Raw genomic sequence first — 26,608 nt, 5'->3', positions numbered from 1 at the left:
AAAATTTGATCAAAGCCCTTGTGGTTCTTTCTCCGTTGTGACTTTTATTTGCAATACATCTTATCAAATTTACAGTTTTCAATTTGTTAAGCAGATTCTATTTATTTGGATTACGAGTGGGTTACAGGAGAGAGGACGGGGAGACTTGAGTAGAAGGTCTATGTGCAATGGGTTAGCCAAGATTGAGGCCAGGAGGATTACAGAATCAAAGCATATGTTGCAAGGGTAACTCCTATCTCTGTAGTTCAGAAAACTGGAAGATTCCATATGGCACAAGTTGTGAAGCAGAACTGAACTGAAGCATATTGTATTCAGCAGTGTGTTCTGCTACTGAGAGGTCAATTCACCTCTTAGCCACAGTTTGGCAGTGGCACTTGTTCTGGCAAACTGCTGGTTGGTGGTTATGGCCACATAAAATGCTACGCATATATCACCACAAAGCTGGTATATGACTTGACTGCTTTCACCTGTGGCCTTCCATCTGCTGGCATAGGTTTCGCACCTGAGTCTTCCACAGGGATATGACTTGTGGAAATTTACTGGGAATGGGAGTAGCATAGGGATGGACCAGAATGTTGCATAGCTTGGGTGGGCAGAGGAATACCACTACTCCTAAAGTGGTATTCTGCTTTACCAAACCTACACAACATTCTGGTCCATCCATGTGCCACTCCCACACCCAACCCTTTCCCATGTAAAACATCCAGCTTCAAGACCTGCCCAATTCAACCACCTAGCACACCAAGCTCTAGTTCTGTCTCACACATATCCTATCCCACCACTTGGAAACCAGTTGTGCCACACATTAAATCTGGTGCAATTTCTGCACAGCATTTTATGCAGGCATTGCCATCAACCAGCTCTCCACCAGAATGAATGGCCAAAGCAAAATGGTGGCATGTGGAACACACTGCTTAGTGCAACATGCTTGATATCAACAGCTGCTTCACTATCTCTGCCATCTGGATCCTTTGCAAGCTCTTCTGAACTACATAGAGGTGATTTATCCTTGCAACACATCCTGTGTTTCCATGATCCTCTTGTGACACGAACTCACCAGCTCTGGTGCCAGTGTTCTGCATTCCTGTCCTATGCACTTACTTCCTCCCTCTGAATTTTTAATCATCCTTTCCCAGCCCCTCCTTCTATTTCCTGCCTTTTTTCTCCATCTATGCATCCCATCTAACTCAACCCCTCATCCCTGTCTACCTGCTGGACTGCAGTCCCCGCATTGTGTGTTCGGCCAGCACAATGTAGCTGCACAAATGTGTGTAAAATATATATATATATATATATATATATATATATATATATATATATATATCTGTGTGTGTGTGTGTGTGTGTGTGTGTGTGTGTGTGTGTGTGTGTGTGTGCCAATACTTCTGTCATTCAGTGAGTTGTCTCCCATGCATCTAAATCATTAACATTCTGCCAGAACTTTCCTCGCAAAATAATAAGGGCTACAAGGTATCAAAATTCAATTTCCACAGCTTGTTTTCTGGTGGATATGAAACATGCTGACTTCAGCTTTTGTCTTCCTCTTCTGCTACATCACATCTAGACACTTTCCAAGTTCCTAGTACATTTGTGACCACTGAAGTGTTGGTGTACTTTTACATCAGACATTAATGACTTCCAGCAAGAGTAGATTACCAATTCTTTTCAAACTGATGCTTATGTGACAGCAGTTCCAATACGGTATCAATACAGAGGGAACAGACTGTGTTCAGGCACAAACTCCCTGCATTGATGACCAAGCTGCTCATACGGATCACAGCACACATATTCAGTGGACAGTGCTGGAGACTTACCTAGCTGACTTAATACAGCCCCACAGTGTGGGACATAAAGCTTGCTTATTTGCATGAAATGATTTTTTAGTTGTTACACTAAATACATGTAAAACTTTGGTTCATGGCTCTGGATTTAAATTAGGTTTGTAACTTGGACAATGAAGCTGCTCGTTCATTCTACTGTTGCTATTCATGACCTACACTTGACTGTAGATCTGCTGTACACCACAGTGACTTTCAGTACAAACTATACACCTGAGTATCCTGTGGGACAGTAAAGACAACATCAACTGTTGAAAACATTAGTGTGTGGAAAACTCATCTTGTTCACAAAATCAAGATTAATTTGAGAGCAATGCTACTGCTAGTAAGACCATCTGTGCCAGAAAACTGACTGCTGGGTTTAATATGTGTCTGGAAAACGCACTGCCAGCAAACAATCATAGTATGAGTGCTGTCTTACAAACTGCATAAATGTATAAGAAGGTTTTTATAAACACAAAGTATATAAAACTTGATCTAGCAACAAACACAAGCATGTAACATGGTCTGACAAGTCTATGCCTATGTTGTTTACTACTACTGGACATGTTTACTTTTGAAGAAGACCAGATGAGACTGCTCCCAGCTGTGAAGCACAGTGGAAGTTCAGCAGTGGTTTGTGTGAGCATAATATGATTTTCAATGGGTGATACTGTTACAATGAAAGAAAAGCCAACTAGTTAAGTCCATGAAACAATCTATAAGAAGGGGTGTATTCAGTGGTGGTAGTATTGTTTCTAGCAAGTGACTTCATCTTCCAAGATCATAGTACTAGCATTCACATGGCTAGAACTGTCGGAACAGGTTTGATTATGGGGATGACACAGTAAATCATCTGTAGTCCCTACAACTGCTGAGTTTCTGTACTACTGAGGCATTATGGTATTTATTGGAAAAACAACAAAGAGCCCATTACCCTTCCGCACATCCATCAATCCTAGGGGAAATGTAAGTGAAACTGGTGCTAGTGAGCCCCTAGAGATCAATATCTCATCAAACTGGTAAGTGGTTATTTTTATTCTTCCCAGTGAGTTATTTACACTCAACTAAATGCAGTGATATGAAATTATGAAACATAGCTTTGGTCGTGTTTTTAAATTATTATTTATGATCTGTAACAAAAATAATTAACTATATACAAATCCCAAAATGGCACTCATGTAACACACATAAAAAATAACAGACCTAACTTTCCTATAGTTTATCAGTGTGGGGAGCATGGATACATATAAGTGACAACAGCATTCACACTAGCTTTCAAGCACCAGCTCGTTTTCTAGCAAAACTCACATAACCACTCAAATTCAAACACATAACCACACAGACACCAAAATGTACACTCCTGAATGCAGTTGTCTGAGCCGATGGAGGTAGGGAGGGACCAGGGAAGGATGCAAGGAGGTGGTAGTGGGAAAGAGACAAAAGAACACAAAGTGTAGAATGGAAAGCAGCATAGTATGAGGACATGGCAAGTAACTACCTGTTTACTCATATGAAGACCACTGTCAAACTGTGGCAAACTGCAAATTTGACCATCCAGCTGCCATTACAACACAAATGACTTCAACAGCTGCTTCACTATGCAGACCATTTGGATACTACCTTTCACCACACTTTTTTCTGAACCTCGTTCATACCTAGTGAGGTGGCCCAGTGGTTAGCACACAGCACTCCCATTCGGGAAGACAATGGCTCAAATCCACATTTGGCCATCCTGTTTTAGGTTTTCCATAATTATCTTAAAATCACTTCACACAAATGCCGGGATGGTTCCTTTGAAAGGACATGGCCGACTTCCTTCCCCATCCTTCCCTAATCTATAGTCTATTCACCGAGAGCTGGGATGAAACACAAACAGTGTCACGTGAGCAACTACGCTCATTTCCAGAGAAAGCATTCGGTGTTCACATGATACGTAAGGGTGTGGAAAATCCTTGGCGCACGCTTTGCAGCTGGCGGCGTTCAGCTGGCTGCCGAAGTGTCACAGCGGACCATGAGAAACCTGGGCAACAATGTACGAAATAAATTTAACAATAATGTTGAAATAACGTTAAACTGAGTTCATTCTGTCGAAGCAGATTTATTTTCATTCAGGTTGCTAACAAAACGCTCCATTCAAACACATTTAATTGTTAATTTTAATAAAATACCAGTAATAATAATGATAAAGGATGAAACAAGGGTCACTCTGTCGAACTTGAACTGTTTTCATTGAGGTTTATAACAAACTGCTCCTCTCTCTGCTCTATAATGCAGTCTAATTTCCACATTTGAGTTTCCACTTTTTCTACGACATGGAGGACGCACTTGTTCCAATCCTCTGCTTCTTCTAGTAGTACTTTCACTTCCGGCATTTTGTATGTTTTGTTTTTCGCCGCAACACAGCCTTTGATTCTGTCCCACACTAACTCGATGGCTTTAATTTACAGTGGTACAGAGGAATTCTGAGAACAGTTTTCCTTGCATTCTTTGCCATTCCATCTATTGCGTATTTGTTGTGCGCTGTTCTGTGATTTTTAACTATATCTAAAAGTTCTTTCTTCAACATACCGTCTTCGAAATCGATGTTTTTAGATTTTAGTCTCTCTGATATTTCATGCTTATTGGAATTCGCATTGGGAACTTTTTCTTTTCTCCGAGAATGGTACGGCGCGTTATCAAGAACAATAACTGCATTTTCCTGAAGCCGAGGAAGAACATCTTGAAACCACTTCTCGAAGGTTTCGGCGCACATCTCCTCATGATAATCTCCACTTTTCTTGGATTCGAAAGTCCACAAACATACTTCAAGGAACCCTGCTTTGCTGCCAATGTTTGCGATAATCAGACGTGATGGGCCCTTGCTTCCGGTGGATAATCCGGACATGCCTCGTGATGACTGGGTGTTGTGTGATGTCCTTAGGTTAGTTAGGTTTAAGTAGTTATAAGTTCTAGGGGACTGATGACCACAGATGTTAAGTCCCATAGCGCTCAGAGCCATTTGAACCATTTGATAATCCGGACAGAAATGCTTGTTTTGAGGAATTTATAGTGTCATCTACCCAGACGTAACTTCGGGTATGTCCTGCGTTCACCCATGTCTCGTCCAAATAGTAAATGGGTCTGCCTTCATCTCTCAACTGTTTAATGGTTCGAAGATAACGCCGCCTCCATAAAATGATGTCATCCCTGTCTATTAGCATGCTATCGCGCCCACGCCGGACATATTTGAAATTCATTTCTCTCAATAACTTATAAAATGTAGTTCTCCGAAAATTGACTCTAAGCACTTTGTCAATTGTTGGCAACTCGTTACCAAAAAAAAAATTAGTGTACTTCGTATAGCATTTCTATCAAAGTCATCAACACTTACAGAAAGTTTCTGTCGTAATTTTCCTTTCTTGGGAGACTTCAAAGATTGTGTGGCCTTGTACTCACTTATCACACGATACACTGAAGAACGTCCAACACCTGTAGCTGCAGCTGTTTTCGAAACAATGTCACTCATCGACTGCTCTGGATGTAACAGTTCCATTTTATACACATTAAGCACCATGTGCTTCTCAGAAGAACTTAATGATTTCTTCTTTGCTCACTTCTTTGGTGGACTCAGAACTGACACGTCAACCTCGCTCACTGAATCCGTGGATGACATGATGAGGACAGCCGTATATGATGCTAATGCAATACGTGAATATATAAAATAAGAAACCATGCGATGCTATTGGATAAACAGTGAATGCTCAGCGTGACTATAAACACATATACTTACTCTAATAATCAACAACTAGCCTTTCAAGCATCTTTACAGATGAAGTTAAGGTATCTCGAAATCACCGCTGTACAACACCCACTAACGGGCTCTCACCTGCAACTGAGACGGCCACACTGAGCGCAGCGCCTGCGAACCGCACAATGCATCGCTCATAAAGGGCAAACGGTTGCACCCATCGCATTCGAACAAACTACAAAATTAAATTCAAACCTTTCTGAAACTTTTCTCGCTTACACCCCCACAAAAAAATTTAAAGGGGAAAAGTTTGTCACTTACTATATTTCAGATGATGATTTGGTAAAAGTTCTGCATCACACGTGAGATTTTAATTTATTACTTCACTCTTACTGACTCTAATGGGCAGAAAATTTGCAGACGTCATCAACATATAGTACTGAAGGCAATTATAAAATTATTTTGCTGTGCGACACACAGTTTAGGAGATATGGCGTGATCAATATAGAGTAACGCGAAAAAACAACTTTTCCGAAAGCTTAAATATTTCTCTTTTTCAGTGACAATAAATTTTAATGTAATGTAAAAAAAGGCATCTGAAGGTAGTTCTCAGATCACTTGATCATATTCAGGTGCCAAATTATAAAAAACACAACTTTCATTTTTTAATTTCTAAGGCCCCTGCCTTGTACACCCCTCAACGGCAGCGCTGTGGTCACGCGCCTTGCCGTGTTTACAGTACGTCTCTTGTTTCGGTGGATGGAGTATAGTGGGATCAATGACCTCACTGTTTGGTCCCATCCCCCAAATCAACGAACGAACCAACCAACCAACCAAACAACCATGCACATGGGAATTCTCTCCCCAGCATATCCTTGCACTCTCATGATCCCCCTGGCCTTAAACTACACTAACCTGTTCCACTGCCTCCTCTTACCTTTTCCTTTCTCTCTTCTGTCACCTCATTCCTCCTACATCCTGATCATGTACTGCCTTGTCCCACTGCTCTCCCCTCCCCACCTCAATTTGGGCACTCATTCTCTATTTTCAAAACCACTCCCTTCCCACTCTCTTCATTTCTTCCTCTTTATCTTAACCTCTCTCTATTTTTCCCCATCTGTTTTTTTTTTCCTCCTTTCTCCCCCCCCCCCCCCCCCCCTTCTCCCTCACTTCCTACATTTTTTATACTCTACCCTACGTACTTTTTCTTTCTTGTGTGACCGCGGAATCATCAGTCTGAAGACCTGCCTCTTTCCAGCTAGCCCCTCCTTGTGTCCTCCTCTACTCCCCCCTCCCCCCACCCCACCACCATCAGTTCAGGCACCTTCTTTCAATAACTGAATGTCAACATAAATCTTTCTGTGATTACAGGGTTCTATTTTGGAAGTTGTGTGGTTGTGTATGTGAATGAGTCTACTACTTCCATAAAAAGAGCTAGTGTGAATGCTGTTTTGTGGTAAGTGTTTCTGTGCTCCATGCATCGATCTGTGAAACTCAACATTCTCTGAATTGCAGAAATACCGATAGGTATCACTCGCTCCATTAAGTTAACGAAGTACATACACACTGTGTTCCCCAGCGGTAACTCAATGACTCAATTAACTACTACTTCTGACAGTTTTAAATTAATTATTATTTTTGTATCACTTCACTGTTTTCTGTTATTTCCAATGGGTGCACAGCAATTATATATTAATTAGTATCCACAATTCATTTAATAAGTTTCCTAGGAATTTCACGCTTAAAGCCAGTAGATCAGCCTCACATTAAAAGCTTAAAATCAAAATATTTTCCCTTTGCCCTTCATTCCCACTTCAAACTACTTTTTCATTGTCTTCACAGAATTTTTAGCACAGAAGCTTAACAGCGTAAGTATTAAATATTGTTATTCAAGGATGAAAATTTAATACTGGGAATACGTTGTTATTACACTTTCTTTCTAATTAAAATTATGTGCTTGACCAGAATTTGTATCTGAAACACGGCTTCCATGGGCTGCCTTTCATGACTGAACTACCCATTTTTTATGGACCACTTTCTTCAAACCCTTTCAAGCATTCCTCACACCATAACTATCAGAAAAACTATTCATCACCATTGATGCCACCACCCTACACATGCACATCCCCCAAGACCCTGCCCTTGTTGCTGCCAAACACTACCCCTCCTGACATCAAACAGACTTTCAAAAGTAAAAACCACTTTGTTCTCCTGTTTTCAGTTTGTGTTTGTTATTACACATTTCCACCACTCGTGTATCGGATACCACTATATTAAAATTGTACAGGGCCAAATTATTATTAGATCATGCAATGTATGTGAAATTTATCATTATGACTATTTTACACTGTCAGAAATAAGAATAGAAAAATTGTATTTGATACAGATCTACAACCACATTCCTTATGCTCCTGACCAACAACATCCTGAGTGATGATTCCTACTCCTTTCATGAGAAGAAAACAAACAAATTTGGAGCAGTCTTGGGAATCCATGACACCTTCATGTACAAACTGCCTATGTGCCACATAGAAGAAACCTCCACTGCCACTCAAAATCCAAACCCTCTTGTCTGGTTTACATCCACTGTGATATCTTCATGACCTGGATCCGTAACAAAGACACTTCCCTCTCATTCCTCCACAACTTCAATAAATTCTCTCCCATAGCTTCATCTGAGCTTCCTCAACTCAACTAGTCACCTTCCGGAACATTGTCACTATGCCTTTCCAATGGATAAATACAAATCCCTGTCCAAGTCAATTTAATCCTTCCAATTTATGTCACCCCTTCCATACCAAAAAGTCTCTCCCACACAGTCTGGTCAACCAGGGGTGGAGCACCTGCAGTGATGAGCAATACTATCTTCTACACACTGTAGATCTGCTTAGGGCTTGACAGACTAGCCTCCAACTACTCTGCCAACACATCCCCAATGCCATATCCACAGATGCCCCTAATACTGTGACCACCCTATGGGTCAACTGCAAAGGAGTCCCCCTTTACTATCCAAAATTACCCCAAACTAGAACAACTGAACTGCATCCATTCACAAGGGCTACAACTACCTCTTATTATGCCTGAAAATGAGGAACATCCAACCCACAATCCTCCTCACATCTTCAACAATGGTGTTCCTCCACCTCCTTTGTTTACGAAATACCCCGGTCCATCCTTATGCCCTACGTACTCTCAAATCTCTGTCACATAGGTCTTATACCTGTGATAAACCCAAGTACATAACCTGTCCTTTATACCCACCCAGCACGTTCTATTCCAGTCGCACAATAAGAATACACTGCCCTATTAGAGACAGGGTAACATGAGAAGCCACTCATCACTTATCACCTCTGCTGTAACTTAGGCACTATGCACAGCATTTTATGAGGACATGGCCATCAACCACCTGTTCACACAAAAAAATTGCCACTGCCAAACTGGTTACAAGAGTAGAAGTGACCAGCTGACCAGCTGGTCCAATGTGTGTTTCCGAGCTCATGCCTTTTGTGCAACCACACAGAATTATGTAGATGGGAACTGTCCCTGCAACATATTTGATCCTACATCCTCTCAATTTCTCCTAATCCTTGTCCACACCCTCCTCCATCCCTGTCACCATGCTCTGAACTTCCCTCTTTATACACTCAACTAACTCACTCACTCACTCACTCACTCACTACTCTTCCCCGTATCTCTCTTCCTCCACTGTCTTCCTCTCCATTCCTCCACTACACTGCAGGCCACATGCGAGTCTGCTGCCAGCACAAGAGGAGTGTCCCACTCCTATCTCTTCCACATTCTGTCTCTTCTTCCCAGTCATCAATCATCCTTCTCTCTACTCCTCCCTCCCCGTTTACCCTCCACACCCTCTTTTTCCTCTCACCAACTACAGCCAAAAAAACCACTTACCCCAGTCAATCTCCAGTGCTGTACAATGTAGTCAGATGGGACAATTTAGTAGTAGTAGTAGTAGTAGTAGTATTGCGTGTGTGTGTGTGTGTGTGTGTGTGTGTGTGTGTGTGTGTGTGTGTGTGTGTGTGTGTTTTCTGCATAGTCTCTCCTCACTCGAGTACAACACATGGAATATTCATACAACCCCATCAAGAAAGTCTTTCTTTGAGACGTTGTTCAACTGGCGCATCATACAGGGCTGAATATTGCCTATGATGTCAAAGTGTTGACTCTTCATGCGAATTTCTGCACTTTCTTTCTTTCTTTCTCTTTTTCTTTCTTTCTTTTATTCTTGTCTCTCTCTCTCTCTCTCTCTCTCTCTCTCTCTCTCTCTCTCTCTCTCTCTCTCTCTCTCTCTCTCTTTGGTAGATTTTTCATTGCTAACACTATGCCTCATTGCTCATGATGATTTCTTTTTTTTTTCTTTCAGAAAGAACTGTCGATGTTTTGCATTTCAATCAAGTCATAACAAGCATCTATGCATTACTGTTTTTGTTTGGGACACTTCATAAACACTTTTCTCTTATTCAAAATGTTCTACAGTATGTCCTGAACATCTGACATAGAAATGTTGCACCATTCCGATTTGTGACACAACGATATTGATACAATATGGTGGCACCTACATTACTTAGGGCCCTACGACACTGGGATGCCACAGCAGGTCTGCTGGCAATGTTAAACATAAGCACGGGACGCAATGGAGCCTCCTACATATGGCATCTACCTGAGTGTGGCAGGCCTGCCAGCAAAATACATGGCAACTTATGGCAGCACTCGTACCAGGACACCTGTAGACCTGCCAAGAACTACCTGCCTAATTTTAACCACCCACGTTAGCGCTATGAATAGTTTTGACACCAAATCTTTTATCTGTAAGATTCAGAAAAGTTCTGCAACTAAGGATACTCCATCTCAGAACTATTCAACACGTGAGCTAAAAAAAGTGTTGGGAATTATGAGGGTCATAAATGAAGCTCAGTTCAAAGAATAAGCCTCTCCATATTACAGTCACATTCAAACTGCTTACAATAATGCTCTTTCTGAACTCTGGCTTCCTGGAGATCATGGAAATTATCGACCCTCAATTTCCTCACAGCTTGTTCCTGACGCTCCACTCCAACACAAGAGCATTACATCACAGTCAAAGCGCTTTTACTATCTGGGCTATGCAAGTTTTCCTCAGAGCCTACTTCCAGACCGATATAGTTGAGCTACATCTCCTGCTACAACAAGTGATGCTAATGGGCCAGATCATCAGACACAATAGAATTCAGACATGATAGGATTATTTTAAGAAAAAAGATGTGTAAACAAAGGAAACAGATTTCTGACTTCTGTTTAAGTCATTTGTAAACTTCAGTTTATAATAATGTACTTTTCAAATAAAAACTGAAAAACTCTTCTATGTAAACTTTACAGTAACAACTCAAACTGTAAATATCACTACGTACAATGAATAATTACCTACTGAGTACACACATCATGTAAATGTTTTCGTCTGGTGAGATTACTTTCCTTAAAACAATGACCTTTTTTGTCAGTTAATCTTGGGAGATCTCCACTACCTCGTCAAATGAACAGAGTAACATTCTCAGGATACTGGAAAATTTAGCACCGTAATTTCTTAAATATTTATAAAGAGTCAAATAGCCCATAAATATCTTGATCAGCAATGAAGAGATGTACCCAGAACTTCTTTTTTTGGATTCCCTTTTTATTTTGAACCTACACATAAAGTCTGTAGCTCTCCTACTGAGTGGAGGCTGAAGGCATTCCTCTGGCAGCTCTAAATTCAGATTGCAATGAATACCACAGAGACAGGCTGGACAGTGAAGGGAGGCGTGTTTATAGCGATAAGAAGTGCAATAGTATCGAAGGAAATTGATGGAGATCCGAAATGTGAAATAATTTGGGTGAAGGTCACGGTTAATGCAGGCTCAGACATGGTAATTGGATGTCTCTATAGGATCCCTGGCTCAGCAGCTGAGCACCTGAGCACCTGAAGGATAATGTGGAAAATATTTCGAGTACATTTCCCCACCATGTTATGGTTCTGGGTGGAGATTTTAATTTGCCAGATACAGAATGGGACACTCAAACCTTCGTAATGGGTGGCAGGGACAAAGAATCCAGTGCTTTTTCTGAAAACTTCCTTGAGCAGTTAAACAGAGAACCGACTTGTGGAGATATGTGTCACCATCTGGTGACAAACAGACCTGAACTATTTGAGGAGGAGGAGGAGGAGATTAGTGTTTAATGTCCCGTCGACAACAAGGTCATTAGAGACGAAGCACAAGCTCGGATTAGGGAAGGATGGGGAAGGAAAGTGGCTGTGCCCTTTCGAAGGAACCATTTGCCTGAAGTGATCTAGGGAAATCACGGAAAACCTAAATCAGAATGGCCAGACATGGGATTGAACCGTCGTCCTCCTGAATGCGAGTCCAGTGTGCTAACCACTGCGCCACCTCGCTCGGTTGAACTATTTGAAACAGTTAACGCAGAACAGGGAATCAGTGATCATAAAGCGGTTACTGCATCGATGATTTCAGCCGTAAATAGAAATATTAAAAAAGATAGGAAGATTTTTCTGTTTAGCAAAAGTGACAAAAAGCAGATTTCAGAGTACCTGATGCCTCAACACATAAGTTTTGTCTCAAGTACAGATAGTGTTGAGGATCAGTGGACAAAGTTCAGAACCATCGTACAATATGCGTTGGATGAGTATGTGCCAAGCAAGATCGTAAGAGATGGAAAAGAGCCACCGTGGTACAACAACCGAGTTAGAAAACTGCTGCAGAAGCAAAGGGAACTTCACAGCAAACATAAACACAGCCAAAGGCTTGCAGAATAACAAAAATTACGCGAAGCGAAATGTAGTGTGTGGAGGGTTATGCGAGAGGCGTTCAATGAATTCGAAAGTGAAGTTCTATGTACTCACTTGGCAGAAAATCATAAGAAATTTTGGTCTAATGTCAAAGCAGTAGGTGGATCAAAACAAAATGTCCAGGCACTCTGTGACCAAAATGGTACTGAAACAGAGGATGACAGACTAAAGCCTGAAATACTAAATGTCTTTCTCCAAAGCTGTTTCACAGAGGAAGACTGCACTGTAGTTCCTTCTCTAGACTGTCGCACAGACGACAAAATGGTAGATATCGAAATAGACGACAGAGGGATAGAGAAACAGTTAAAATTGCTCAAAAGAGGAAAGGCCGCTGGACCTGATGGGATACCAGTTCGATTTTACACAGAGTACGCAAAGGAACTTGCTCCCCTTCTTGCAGCGGTGTACTGTAGGTCTCTAGAAGAGCATAGCGTTCCAAAGAATTGGAAAAGGGCACAGGTCATCCCCATTTTCAAGAAGGGACATCGAACAGATGTGCAGAACTATAGACCTATATCTCTAACGTCGATCAGTTGTAGAATTTTGGAACACGTATTATGTTCGAGCATAATGACTTTTCTGGAGACTAGAAATCTACTCTGTAGGCATCAGCATGGGTTTCATAAAAGACGATCGTGTGAAGCCCAGCTCACGCTATTTGTCCATGAGACTCAGAGGGCCATAGAAACGGGTTCCCAGGTAGATGCCATGTTTCTTGACTTCCGCAAGGCGTTCAAAACAGTTCCCCCCAGTCGTTTAATGAACAAAGAAAGAGCACATGGACTATCAGACCAATTGTGTGATTGGATTGAAGAGTTCCTAAATAACAGAACGCAGCATGTCATTCTCAATGGAGAGAAGTCTCCCTCAGTGAGAGTGATTTCAGGTGTGCCGGAGGGGAGTGTTGTAGGACTGTTGCTATTCAAAATATACATAAATGACCTTGTGGATGACATCGGAAGTTCACTGAGGCTTTTTGTGAATGATGCTGTGGTATATCGAGAGGTTGTACTGAAATGCAGGAGGAATGCAGCGAATTGACACATGGTGCAGGGAATGGCAATTGAAGCTCACTGTAGACAAGTTTAATGTGCTGCGAATACATAAAAGAAAGATCCCTTATCATTTAACTACATTATAGCAGGTCAGAAAGTGGAAGCAGTTAATTCTGTAAATTATCTGGGAGTACGCATTAGGAGTGATTTAAAATGGAATGACCATATAAAGTTGATCATCAGTCAAACAGATGCCAGACTGAGATTCATTGGAAGAATCCTAAGGAAATACAATCCGAAAACAAAGGAAGTAGGTTACAGTATGCTTGTTCACCCACTGCTTGAATACTGCTCAGCAGTGTGGGATCCGTTCCAGATAGGGTTGAAAGAAGAGAGAGAGAAGATCCAACGGAGAGCAGCGCGCTTTGTTACAGGATCATTTAGTAATCGCGAAAGCGTTACAGAGATGATAGATGGAAGACTCTGCAGGAGAGATGCTCAGTAGCTCGATACGGGCTTTTGTTGAAGTTTCGAGAACATACCTTCACCGAGGAGTCAAGCAGTATATTGCTCCCTCCTACGTACATCTCGCACGAAGAGACCATGAGGATAAAATCAGAGAGATTAGAGTCCACACACAGGCATACCGACAATCCTTCTTTCCACGAACAATACGAGACTGGAATAGAAGGGAGAACCGACAGAGGTACTCAAGGTACCCTCCGCCACACACCGTCAGGTGGCTTGCAGAGTATGGATGTAGCTGTAGATGTAGATGCTGGCGTCCTGTACTACCAGACCAGAGCACTGTCAGCAAAGCAGCCAGCAGAGCTGCCATGGTATCCCAGAGCAGTATGGCCCTTAATGCTACCTGCTCAGAAGTGGCTGCTGAAATACACATCTGTTGTTTACAGTTGTTAGTTCAAGCTGCCACTATAGTCAATGTGGTAACACGACTTGCACACCAGGAATAAAATCAGTCTCAGAACTTTTTCGATGGAAGGTGTACATGCTCTAATTGGCGTGATCTCAAATCTGTCATTTTACATAACACTCAATCATTCATTGGATCAGTAAATACAATGTGTATTAAATAAGATAAATTTTATATTTGTGAATAGAACATTATTGAAGTATAACATATTGATTTTGAGCCCACAGTAAAACCTACTTATCTATAATCACAATAAGTCAATGATAGAATGAGAAGAATGCTACTGATGATTTATGAGAGACTGCCATCAACTGGATCAGTAACAGGAAAAGAATTTTGTAAAAAGAAAAGAAAATCTCTCATCTAAGAAAGAACAGTTGCATAAAACACACACACACACACACACACACACACACACACACACACACACACACAGGGAGGGAGGGATGGAGGGGGGGGGGGGGGAGAGAGAGAGAGAGAGAGAGAGAGAGAGAGAGAGAGAGAGAGAGAGAGAGAGAGAGAGAGAGGCTTCATTTTTGAGTCTATGATTGCTTGATACCTGAAGCCATAATCCTCTCCACGGAGGATTTCTGGAGCGATGTAATTTGGTGTTCCACAGAATGTTGAAGTGGTATCACCAGGTCTGATACCTTCCTTGCACATACCATAATCAGTCAATTTGATATGGCCTTCGTGATCAAGGAGCACATTATCAAGTTTCAGATCACGATAAATTATGCCTGTAAACACACAAGTTGAAAGAGAAATCAAAACATTTTTTCTGCCCAGATTTATAAAATAAAATGCTATATTTTGTTTCTTAAAATGGAAGTTAGCATCTGCATACAATTCTTCAAGCTACAAGTTTGAAACAAAAAACACAAAAATTCAATGTAAAATTAAGTGTGAGAAACAATTACACAGTCTCTTGGCAAAGAGATGCAACGTTGCTGATGTGACTATGTACAGGATGGTAATAAATAAACTTTTGTTACTCGAGCCACTCACTCACACTATGAATGACGTTCTGACTGTTTGCTGCACAATTTGTGTTGTTAGAAGTGTCAGCATCATGACTTACTATTAAGCACCACTGCTGGTATAGTGACATAGTGTTGAAACACAAGCTTCAATGTACATTACAGTTGCAAACAGTCAATATGTTCTGGACAAAGGGAACAGGGTTGTACTTGTAAAGATGTTTTATCAAAACAACAACAATAGGGTTGCTCCTCTTTCTGCACCACGGTTGAAGAACAAGATTCACAAGTCTGAATTAACTAGTACTTTGAGAATTGCTCCTGGGAGAGGCAGACGGCCAATTGTGCCACAGACTGTTGAAAATGTTACTGTTGGCCTGGCTGAAAATTCTGGTTGCAACATGGGATATTCAAGCAGTGCACCAGCTGTGTCATGACAGCTGGGTGGTCCATTGTTCAAAAAGTGCTGCAAACAATTGTGAAATTGTATCTCTAGTGCAGTTCCAAGCAGTTGTGAACGCATTCAGTCATCACAGTGAACAATGTTTGCAACGTGGAGCATAAACATGGTGTTCAATTAACAAATGGTGTTACCCTCTCATGTGGAAATTAAAATGTGCATCTTTCAATGGTTTATTCACTATTGCTCTTCCAAGTACCCTTACAAATGTTATCATAAAGTTTCACTGCCCTAAGATCACTTGTATTTAATGAGAGCTCTGCCAAGTAGTGATAGTTAAATTACAATCAACCTGTATAATGTGCTAATGTTACTTATTACCCATAGTTAGTATGTCTTACAAAGTTTATGAGAGCAGTGTGTTGTCTCTTTATTGGCTATTTTGCTTCACAGTTTATTACAACACTGAGATTTAGATGATGTACTTTAAATGAGAGGCACAGAATTTTGAAGGCGATAAATAACTTACAGCACCCATGTAGCCGACTTATGAGAGAATGACTTTTTTTTCACCCTCTTCACATGGGATCTAACACACTATTAACATTAATGAATGGTCTTACAAACACTTGAGGGCATCTACTTAACAATTCCTACTATTATGGTGATAATGATTGGACTTGTCTTTGATAACAGATTAGGTGATGTCTATTGAATGCATATGCCCTGGCACTTACCTTATTTCTGTGTGACATCACAGGTAAAGGATATACAGCAACAGAACCCCTCACTTTGAAATTAAATGTCTCAAAAACTAAGATTTGATGAAGAATTTGCAAATGGTTTTCACATCAGTTCCTTTTGTAACATTAAATCATGTTTGAAAACTGTGCCTTGTTGGCAAAGGATTGTGTTCTAACCTATGGTATTCCAATACCAGAAAAACACATGATTTCAACCTCTTGGCTCAGTACGCTAACCTCCTTTCATATTTCAACAGTAGAACTGATCGTTCCGAGCTGTGGTGCACTATTTAGCCTATAGGCACTACATACTGTAATTACAATGCCAGCTGTTAGTGACTTTTCAAACTGTTTCAAGCCATTTGTATAAATTTTTTACAGCTTTCCCAATAAACACACTATTTGTTGCAATCATCTATCTATCTTAGTTCTCGAGTCATTCAATTTAGAAATCGGGGCACCTGTGCTGGACACCCTGTAGTCTGCATTCAGATTAGCTAGCAGTTTTCCTCTTAAAATATCACTTGGGAGTGATATAACCATCTGGTAGCATTCCCAAGAGCACTGTAAACAATATGCTGACAGTTCATTGTTGTTTATTTTCTCAATTATTTGCCATTTCTGGAAGAGCAAAGATGAAATAGTCAGCAGGAATGAAGTAGTTTTATGTATGGTGGTATTTGGGTCAAACAATGATCCTCTGTTAAAATGATAATGCATTCCTCAGACACTAAAATAGATAGCAGCTACTGTTTAAGTGCTAGCTGACAACTTTTATGCTACACATTCCTTAGTCTTGTTGCTTCTCTTAGATAATGCATGAATTTCTTTGCGATTTCTCTCAATGCTCCTATACCTGAATCTCATCAGTTCCTAAACTTGAAAAAATCTGGCAACTGCCTCTAGTATAAACTAACTAAATAATTAATCTATACATAAGTTTCAATTCACATTATTTTTTCTTTGTTGTGTTTGTAAACATGTTTAAAAAGTTTCAGAGCAGTGTCGACCATATTGGATATTTAGTCAGTCTGCTGCCAAAAAGAATTATATGTTTTGGTAGTATCAGTGATTGTGTTTTTATATAAAAGTGGTTAAGAGAATTTGAACTATATTTTGCAATGGGATTGCAATAAAATGCAGATTTCAGTGAATATGTTGTGAGTAAAAGAAGAATTTTTGAGTGGTATAAGTGTTTCAAGAATGTCATGAAGGTATTAAAAATGATCACCATGCATGCTCTAGCACATCATCAACTGATGAAACCATGGAAAAAGTGAAACAATCAAATATGAACGATCACCAATCACAATCGGAGAATTTACTGATTCTGTTAGCACATGAACTGGCTTATTCAAGAAATTCTTTCAGAATTTTTGGGTATGAAATGTGCAGCACCAAAATTTGTTCCAAAGTTTTGAATTTAACAAAAACAACAGCAAATGTATGTTGCTCAGGAGTTGTCAGATGAAGTCAACAAGATGTCAAACTACTGAAACATGCTATAACAGATGATGACTATGTGTATGAAGCAGAAACTAAGACTAACTCTTTCCAATGGAATGGAATGTCACGATAACATTGGTGGCCAGTGACAGATGGCATCCTAGAGATGCTGTAAAAATGACTCAAAGATATTATTTGCACATGTCAGTTGTTTCACCAGAAATCTGTACTCTTAGGTATGGTATTCATGAACCACATGGGTATATGAGCATAACTGTATCCATGTGCCACATGTTATGGAGAATTTTCCTTAGCAATAAAATGAAATAATTACATTTCATTAACAACAGCAAAATAATCATTTAACAATATCTTACAATGTCATAATGTGTGAAACTTGTGAAAATTATTGTTATTTTGGAGGAGATGATTTTGCATGTCAGGAATGTGACAGAAGCAAACAAGTGGTCAGGGGCCCAACATGTTGTTGGGGTCTTTTCTGTTAGAGCAGTGCTGGCATGTGGACTCAAAATAGAACAAAGTAAAGTATATCTTTAAACTATAATTTTTATTTGACCCGACCACCTGCTTACACTAAACAAATCATGATATAACGTTAAGATTGGCAAAGAACTGAGTGGTTGTTTCATCCCCTAGAAAGCCGAAAGTAAACTGTAACTTCGGCACAATTTTCACAGTGAGCAGAGCTGATTAGCATTATAGGGAGCATTCTGGATTGTCAAAAATGAAAAAACCTCAATAAATGTGAACAAATGTGAAGGTTATTGTCACTGTGATCTTCAGTGACCTGAGTTCTTGCCACAAGGTTCAAGAAAAAACTGGATTCTGGTCCAGCAAATGCTTTTAATCTGCCAGGGAGTTTCATATCATCCCATACTCCACTGCAAAGTCGAAAATTCATTCTGGACACATGACCAGGTTGTGGTTAAGCCACGTGTATGAACAATATCCTTACTTCCAGGACAGCTAGACCTGCAAAGTTCCCAAAAGTATTCATTAAGCTTAGAAAGTACAAGATGAGAGACTGGCAGAAGTATAGCTGAGAGAACAGGTTTTGAGTCATGAATGGGTAGCTCAGTCAGTACAGCACTTGCCTGCAAAAGGCAAAGCTGTTGGGTTCGATTCCTGGTCCGGCACATAGTTTTAATTTGCCAGGGAATTTAAATGAAGATAAGATACACATCTGTGTCAAGCAATCTAGGGGGTGGATGAATACCCAGGTTTGTTGCAAAATAAACCAAATTTTTGCATCATGATAATACATCTGCTCAAACTCAATCACTTACTCATTAATTTTTGGCCAAAAGCAACACTGTAATGATGCCCCAGCCCCCACAGTTGCCAGACATAGCCATATGTGACTTTTTTGTTGGCAAAAAAGAAAGAAAACTTAAAGAGTCAACATTTTATACGCATACATGAGACTAAAAAGGTTTGGTTGTGACACCTAAAAGCTATTCCTAAATCTGGGCCTCAGAAGTATTCCAGGGATTGGACAATGCTCAGCTACATGTGTATAAAAAATAATAGGGACTCTTTTAATGGGTATAATATTGATGTAGATGAATAAATAAAATTCTTTCAAAAAAAAAAAAATTCGCATTTTTTAACAAACCTCTCAAATTTTGTGTGATCAACACAGTGCAAGATTTATCAGTCAGATTACTAAAATTTTATAAAGAAAGTAAACTGGAAAATAAAAGGCTTCATAATTATCACCAACGAAATTGAATAACAGTACCAGCTGTTGTCGATATGTCACATGTTAGCTAAGTCAAAAATGTGAAGTCTATAATGTGCATTACCTTTATCATGCAGGAAGTTGAGAGCAAGACTGATCTCTGCTGCATAGAAACGAGCATGTTCTTCTGGAAGGCGACGTTGCCTCTGCATGTGGAACATCAAGTCACCTCCACGTACAAACTCAATAACAAAAAACAACCGACTCGGTGTTTGGAAACACGAGTGCAGGCCTACCAAGAAGGGATGGTTTGAAGCTGTTTCAAACACATGCTTCTCTGTTTGCACCCAGTCAATATCCTGCAAGAAAGATTTTAAGTCTTCAAGTAAAGAGAGATGCAAGACTAAGTTCGTACTCTCATTATCATCCTCTTACTAAGTAGAACATGACCATTAACATATAATGCATAACTTATGAGTGACAAGAAGTATACCTGTAGAGAGCAAACATGGAAATTCCTGGATGGAACAATATGCAAAGTATGGGAAAGGAACCATTCACCTAAAGCAGACTCACGTGTGGCACACAGACATGTGTAAAAGAAAACAGTGTTCACTAGCTTTTGAGCTCTAGATCTTTCTCTAGTAGAAATTACCGAAATTCACACACGACCACAAAAACACCCAAATGCACACTACTGCACTAGCTGCAACAATGATTACTGATTACTGAGAGCAATTGCCTGGGCTGATGGATGAGGGGAGGGAGTAGGGAAGGGCACGTTAGGCAAGGAGGGGGTAGTGAGGTAGTGCGAGGCAAAAGTGAATAGCTAGATGTCTCAGCAGCTGAACAACAGGATGAAAGGAGTTCTGCCAGAAAGACTAAATAAGGCAGAAAGGGGGATAGACTGGTTGGGTTGTTGGTTGGTTGGTTTGGGGGAGGGGAGCAAATAGCAAGGTCATCAGTCCCATCAGATTAGGGAAGGGTGGGGAAGGAATATGGCTATGCCCTTCAAAGGAACCATTCCGGCATTTTCCTGAAGTGATTTAGGGAAATCACGGAAAACCTAAATCAGGATGACTGGACACGGGTTCGAACCATCGTCCTCCCAAATGCGAGTCCAGTGTGCTAAGCCCTGCGGCACTTCGTCCTTGTTCGGTAGGGGGAGAGGGAGATGGGGAGGGGGAGGCAGACATACATATATACTTAAGTTTTTTTTGTATGCACATGGAGAGGCCAGGGAGTAAAAGTCGTGGGAGAAGGCAGCACATTATTGGACATGGAAGGAGTAGTGATTTGGCATGCTTCTGCTAAAACAACTTCAAATGATATTAGTATTTGATAAGTAAAAATAATGAATTATTAAACACATCAGATTTACTATTTTCCACTATTATCACACAATATGTCAGAGTTCATAGTGTTTAATATTTTCTATCTTAGTATGGCCATTAGAAGGAGAATAAATTATGTTCTCAGGCCAATATTAACCACTGAATTATTACTTGACATTTTATTAAACAACTCTACAAATGTAATTCGTACCATTGATGGAAGGCATAAAGCATGTGACATTTTGCACATGGAACAGGTGACAGTTTTCGAAACAGTCGTGCTGTTGGTGAGCTTGATACGAAGAGATGTATTTATGGAACCATATGAGAGGTGGAGACTGACATGTGGGAAGGTGGCTCATTGAATTCAGAAGAACTAGTTGGGACACACTTGGGAATAGGTGTTGAGGTTATGCATGCAAAAAGAAAGGTTGTCTTTTCCATGTATCCAGATTATGACAATCTCATTAATGAATCTGAACCAGACAATGGGTTTTAGGTGTTGACTGGATAGGAGGGATTCCACCAGATGGTCCAAATGTAAGTCAGCATAGAATGGTGTCATGCAAGGACCCATGAGAGTACCACAGAATTATTTATAGATTTGGCCTCGAAAAGTGAAATAACCGTAGGTCAGCATGTGGTTGGTCATGGGGATTATGAAAGATGGTGTGGGTTTGGTATCAGGGGGATGCTGGGAAAGTTAGTGTTCTGGTCACAATGCAGCAGGGCTGGAGGATGCTGCTGATCAAGGACGTCACAACCAGAGTGATGAACAAGGAGTCTGGTGGTAAAGGGACAGGAACTGTGATTTTGTTTGTGAATGTGTGTACTTTTTCTGTTACATAAGTCTATGTGCCACACATCCGTCTTCTATAGGTGAGTGTCTGCCTATGTCATTTTCAATGTTGGTTTTACCTCTCACACATACATTGGAATAAAAGACTCTGTGATGTTACAGGAAGACAGAGTTGAGTTGCATATGAACACCTTGAGCACTGCATACCTCATCATCAGTGACAAGTGCCTTCTTAATAACCTTCATAGCATATATACGACGTGTCTTCTTCAGTTCAACCATAAGAACTTTGGCGTAGCTCCCACGACCAATAACACGAATCAGCTCGAAATCATTAAGGGAGTACTGTCTTTGTGATCCTGGCTCCAGAGACTCCTCATCAGCTGCAAAACACACAATAGTTAATTAAATCATGGAACTGGACATGTAATCAAGCATGTATACAAAAGTTTTGAAATTAATGCATCGTACTGGAGAAACCACAGTCTAAAGACTCATAAGGAGAGGCCACCATGTTCAGATCAGGAATTTACTTGAAACATTGTACACTTTTATTAGTCCATTAGGACAACGTAATGTGCAAGTAGTAAGGCATACTACTTAGGCAATTTGAAGAAAATCACAAGGGAAGATTTGAGTGGAGAGGATGTACCAGTGGACTGACACTTGAGCACAAGATGGTGGTGATCAAGTGGTTAGTGTCAGAGATGTTTTGCAGCAGCATTATGCATTGGATCTTTATGACATTCATTAACTGCAGTAGTCAATGAACATTGAGACACATGCATTTTTGCAGTAAAAATGTATATTTCGTGATTTTCAAAAAATTCACATGTACACCATTCATCGTTGCTACATTAGCAAGGTCTCATCATTACACAAGTCAGCTGCTGAAGCGGGCCTGTTTCTGTGTCTGCAGGCCTAGGTGTCCAGGTGCAAAGCAGTTCCACGCATATTGGCTGCAGGTAGAGAGGATTTTGTATATCACAACAGTCATGGATTTTTTGGAAAACTTCAAACATTTTGTCTTTTACTTGTCAGCAGTTACGTTGTAATATTTAAAATTAGTAAACAGCCAAATAACTCTGGAAATAAATAGAAGTTAACATAAATACACATATTTTCTCATTATATTACTTTTCAAATGCCATATATGAACCAATATGACCAATGTTGAGAAACATAAATGGGAAAAAAAATTAAGAGCAGGACTCAATCCAGTGATCCACTAATTATGGAGGTCTGTCACTAACCTCTTGACCATTGCCTTCTCAAAGCAGCAACACACTGGCTCATACTCAGTGTGCAAAACTACTCTTGTGATGTTCTTGAAACTGCTTAAGTACTTACTTATTTACTTACTACTTGCACATTATCTTGTCCTAATGGACTACTAAAAGTGTACAAAGTTTGAAGTAAATCCATAATTCTAATGTCGTGGGCTCCCCTTGTCAGAACAAAACATGTACCTAAACTTCTTAAAATGTTCAAACTGTACCATAGCTGAAGTACAACATAAAGAAAGAAAGAATAGTGAACTTCCAGTTTTTGAAGCAGCGTTTCTTCCCTCTACTCTAAAAGCTGATATGAGCGGTATAGCATATAGTCGGGAAGAAGTAAAAATTGTGAAGAAATCAAAGTGAGCTAGAAATTCTACATGACATACAAATACAAGAATGAATGAGTTCCACTCCTGGTAACTGCTAAATACATGCTTTTATTCTGCTTGCTGCATTTCTGTTATCTCCAATCTTCATTCTGTGATTACAAAACAGCAGTCTCATCAAAGATTATTACACATTCAAAGCAAACTGAATATGCTCAAATTATGTAGCTTTCAAAAACCTGCAAGTTATTGTCATTCCAACAATAACATCAAAAGATTAAACTAAGTCTCAAAATTTACATCTTAAATTTCCACTGCTTAAAAGTAAGTACAGAAAGAAAATGTAAAGACAAAATAGAGAAGCTGATTAAAGTAATGCTAGCCAATCAGAATCATGCATCAGAGAGAGAGAGAGAGAGAGAGAGAGAGAGAGAGAGAGAGAGAGAGAGAGAGCGAGCACAGGAATCCATAAAATTTATTTGTTACTCTGTGTTCTACAATGACACACATTTCTGATGTGTTATCATTACTCAGATAAACTTTTATCAGCTTATATTCTCTCAGCATTTACAAATTAGTAAGTTACTCCATAAGTGTGAAACAATATAATCTCTTTGCACAAAGCTGCTGACATTCCTCGCGTGCGAACTCACTGGTTACAGTAAATTATAAAATTCAGGAAAAAAAGAAATAAATTAAATATATGACACTTCTTAAAAGTAACTAAAATGATGGTTTCATTATGACACAAAATTTCTTGTATGGATTCATAAATGTATGGGTGCGTAACAAACTGTAATTAAGATAAACACAACATAATTTTCAAACACGTGCAGCTCTTAATTAAAGACTTTGAGGTGGAGCCACCCTAAAATATATATTTAAATAAATTTCTCAATAATGTACTGCAGAATTGAAATTATCAGAATGCATTTCACGTACTCCCCAAGTTGATTTAAATAACACATTTCAACATTTTTGGAACCATTAATATGTGATACCAAGCGATGCTTCTTGAACACATAGTAGTTAGTCTTCAGGCTGTGCCTTGGAATGCCACTTAGCTCTATGTAGCAGCAGTTTGGGGGCATGGCTTCCTTGAAATACAGTCCTTAGGGGCATCCTGAAGGCCCTGGTGTTTCAGTCTAAGGGTGTCCTGCCAACCTGCACACTATTTTCACATTCCACTGCTTACATCAAAAGGGAATGAACAGAGTTGGTGAAACTTCACTATCAAACCCCTGTTTCTGTATAACTCTATTAAGCTTTCATTGTCAGTAAAAACACTATCAAAACAATAATACTATTATTGTTTTGATAGTGTTTTAGACAGTTTTTTTTCCTTTCTGCCATTGGTTATTCTGTCTACAGTTGGAATATGTTTGCAAATGTTCTGCCAGAGTGCACTTGGGTATGGTAGCATACATATCACTTTGAAGGAAAAGTGCACAAAATATAACCTGCATGCAAAATACATACTGTTACTTTAGTTTACTTGCTTGCTTACTGTGGGTAATGTCCATTATTAGCAAGTTTGTTTCTCTGAGTGTATTATGCACAAGTTTACTGAGTTTTCTATTTTGTGAGTTTTGAAAACAACACAATATGAATACAGTGTGTAATTTATCAAGTAAAATTCTGGAACATATGGTTAGGGTGGAAATAAAGTAAGTTGGTGCGCCCAGATCTGATTCAAACATGAACCAAGAAGAAAAACAGGCAAGGGTATACAAGCAGTTTTAACAGGCTAAAGTATAAAATGCAGCTCAGTGGTTGTGTGTGCTATATCACTTAAAATGCATATTTTCTTAATATGACAAATACAGTGAGTGATCCCTGAGGTCAAGGCAACATTGCTGTTTCCTCAAGAGAATTCATGAACGCCAGGGTTTGAGCACACAAAACATGAAACGTTTGAAATTAGAAATGAAAATACCGAGAACATTAAGCATGCAGTTGCAGTTGTTACGGCATAAAGTCAAGCACCGGCATGCCAGTCTGGAATGACAGAACAGAGAGGGCTGTGAAAAGACGTCAGCCAATTGCACACTGACCGACCCCTCTCCAGGATGACAACGCAACAGCAGCAGCCTCTATGCAAAGAGGACATAAGCGCTGCACCCGACTGGTCATGGTCCAGTTCTACAGCAGCTTGAAGACTAGTGTTTTGTACAGCAGTGACTTACGAATTATTTATACTGAAGAAACTTTATCATTTTGTATGTTGCCCTTTGCTTGCGACACTTCTATGTACAAGTCAAAGTTAAGTATTGTCATTTAATTTTTTTGTAATAAAACCCATCAATATGATTTGCTTGAATTTTTGTCTAGCGATCCGAAAAAGCAGATTTCCTAGACACCTCACATTCAATGACTACGCAAGATTAAACACCAGTAAAGAGCTCTCCAAATCATGTCTTTTACTGAGATTTGTTGTGGTAAACTGTTGGAAAATGTTATTCAGGGACATGCCAGAAATTATCAAGCAAAGCAAGAAAATCTAGTTAACATGGGCTCCGAAATTCACACCGTAAGTCCACTTCTGCATCTTCGATAACTCCGAAATGAATTTCTTCTACTGTAAGACCTTTCCTTTTCATATTTTGAGAGCTGGTAGTCTGGACCAAAACAAGACAAGAAGTCCAGTAAACATGGGCCCTGAAGTGCATACCTTAAGGGCTGTCAACTTCGATTATATGAAAAGCATCTCTTCTACTGAACAAGTGCTTGTAGGGTTTAAGGTATGAATTTTACAGCCCATGTTTACTCGAATTTCTTGCTTCAAATGATTCTTCCTGTCACATCTTCGAATATACACCATTCCTCCTGGGACACTCCGTATATGTTGGCCGAAAGCTGTGGTTGTTTAGGTGCCTGTTTTCAGAGGTGCTGTATCATTTTGTGATTACAGACAATCAATTACCTAATGCATTTTGAAACATCTATAAAAACTAACAATGAGTTTTCCAAATTTCTGTGTAGAATGCCTCACATTGGAAAGATGCAGTGAATGCCTCTCATTTATGACAGAAAAACAGGGGGACGCGCACGTGCCTGCCTGCCCACCTGCACCACAACAACTCCTATAGCAACACTTCCACTGCAGTGAGTACTTAATAGTATTCAAATGAATCCAATAATTATACATTCACTAATATGAATACTTACTCTTTGTTGGATCTTCAACAGGGACAGAGTCTGATGTAAGATCTAGTGGTGGTTCTGGAAATTCTTTCAAATCTGGTAACAGCTCTGATGTAGGTGTACCTGTGAAATGAAATTTCA

At 39.8% G+C, this 26,608-nt stretch overlaps 1 protein-coding gene across 4 annotated transcripts in view; it reads right to left on the bottom strand.

Annotated features, from left to right (window-relative positions):
• Positions 1 to 26,608, bottom strand: part of LOC124593138 (atypical protein kinase C) — a 760,580-nt gene that overhangs the window by 166,071 nt on the left and 567,901 nt on the right. For all 4 annotated transcript variants that reach the window (XM_047131902.1, XM_047131901.1, XM_047131903.1 and 1 more), the window contains 4 exons: positions 26,492 to 26,590; positions 21,925 to 22,100; positions 19,709 to 19,943; positions 14,873 to 15,053 (listed from right to left, as the gene is read on the bottom strand). In XM_047131902.1, the coding sequence (XP_046987858.1) occupies positions 14,873 to 15,053; positions 19,709 to 19,943; positions 21,925 to 22,100; positions 26,492 to 26,590 (691 nt within the window). The remainder of the gene's footprint in view (positions 1 to 14,872; positions 15,054 to 19,708; positions 19,944 to 21,924; positions 22,101 to 26,491; positions 26,591 to 26,608) is intronic.

The sequence above is a fragment of the Schistocerca americana genome, chromosome 2 (assembly GCF_021461395.2).
Source record: "Schistocerca americana isolate TAMUIC-IGC-003095 chromosome 2, iqSchAmer2.1, whole genome shotgun sequence".
In the NCBI taxonomy this organism is placed as follows: domain Eukaryota; kingdom Metazoa; phylum Arthropoda; class Insecta; order Orthoptera; family Acrididae; genus Schistocerca; species Schistocerca americana.
Note: the sequence above shows the minus strand (reverse complement) of the source record. Positions and strands in the feature narration are given on the sequence as shown.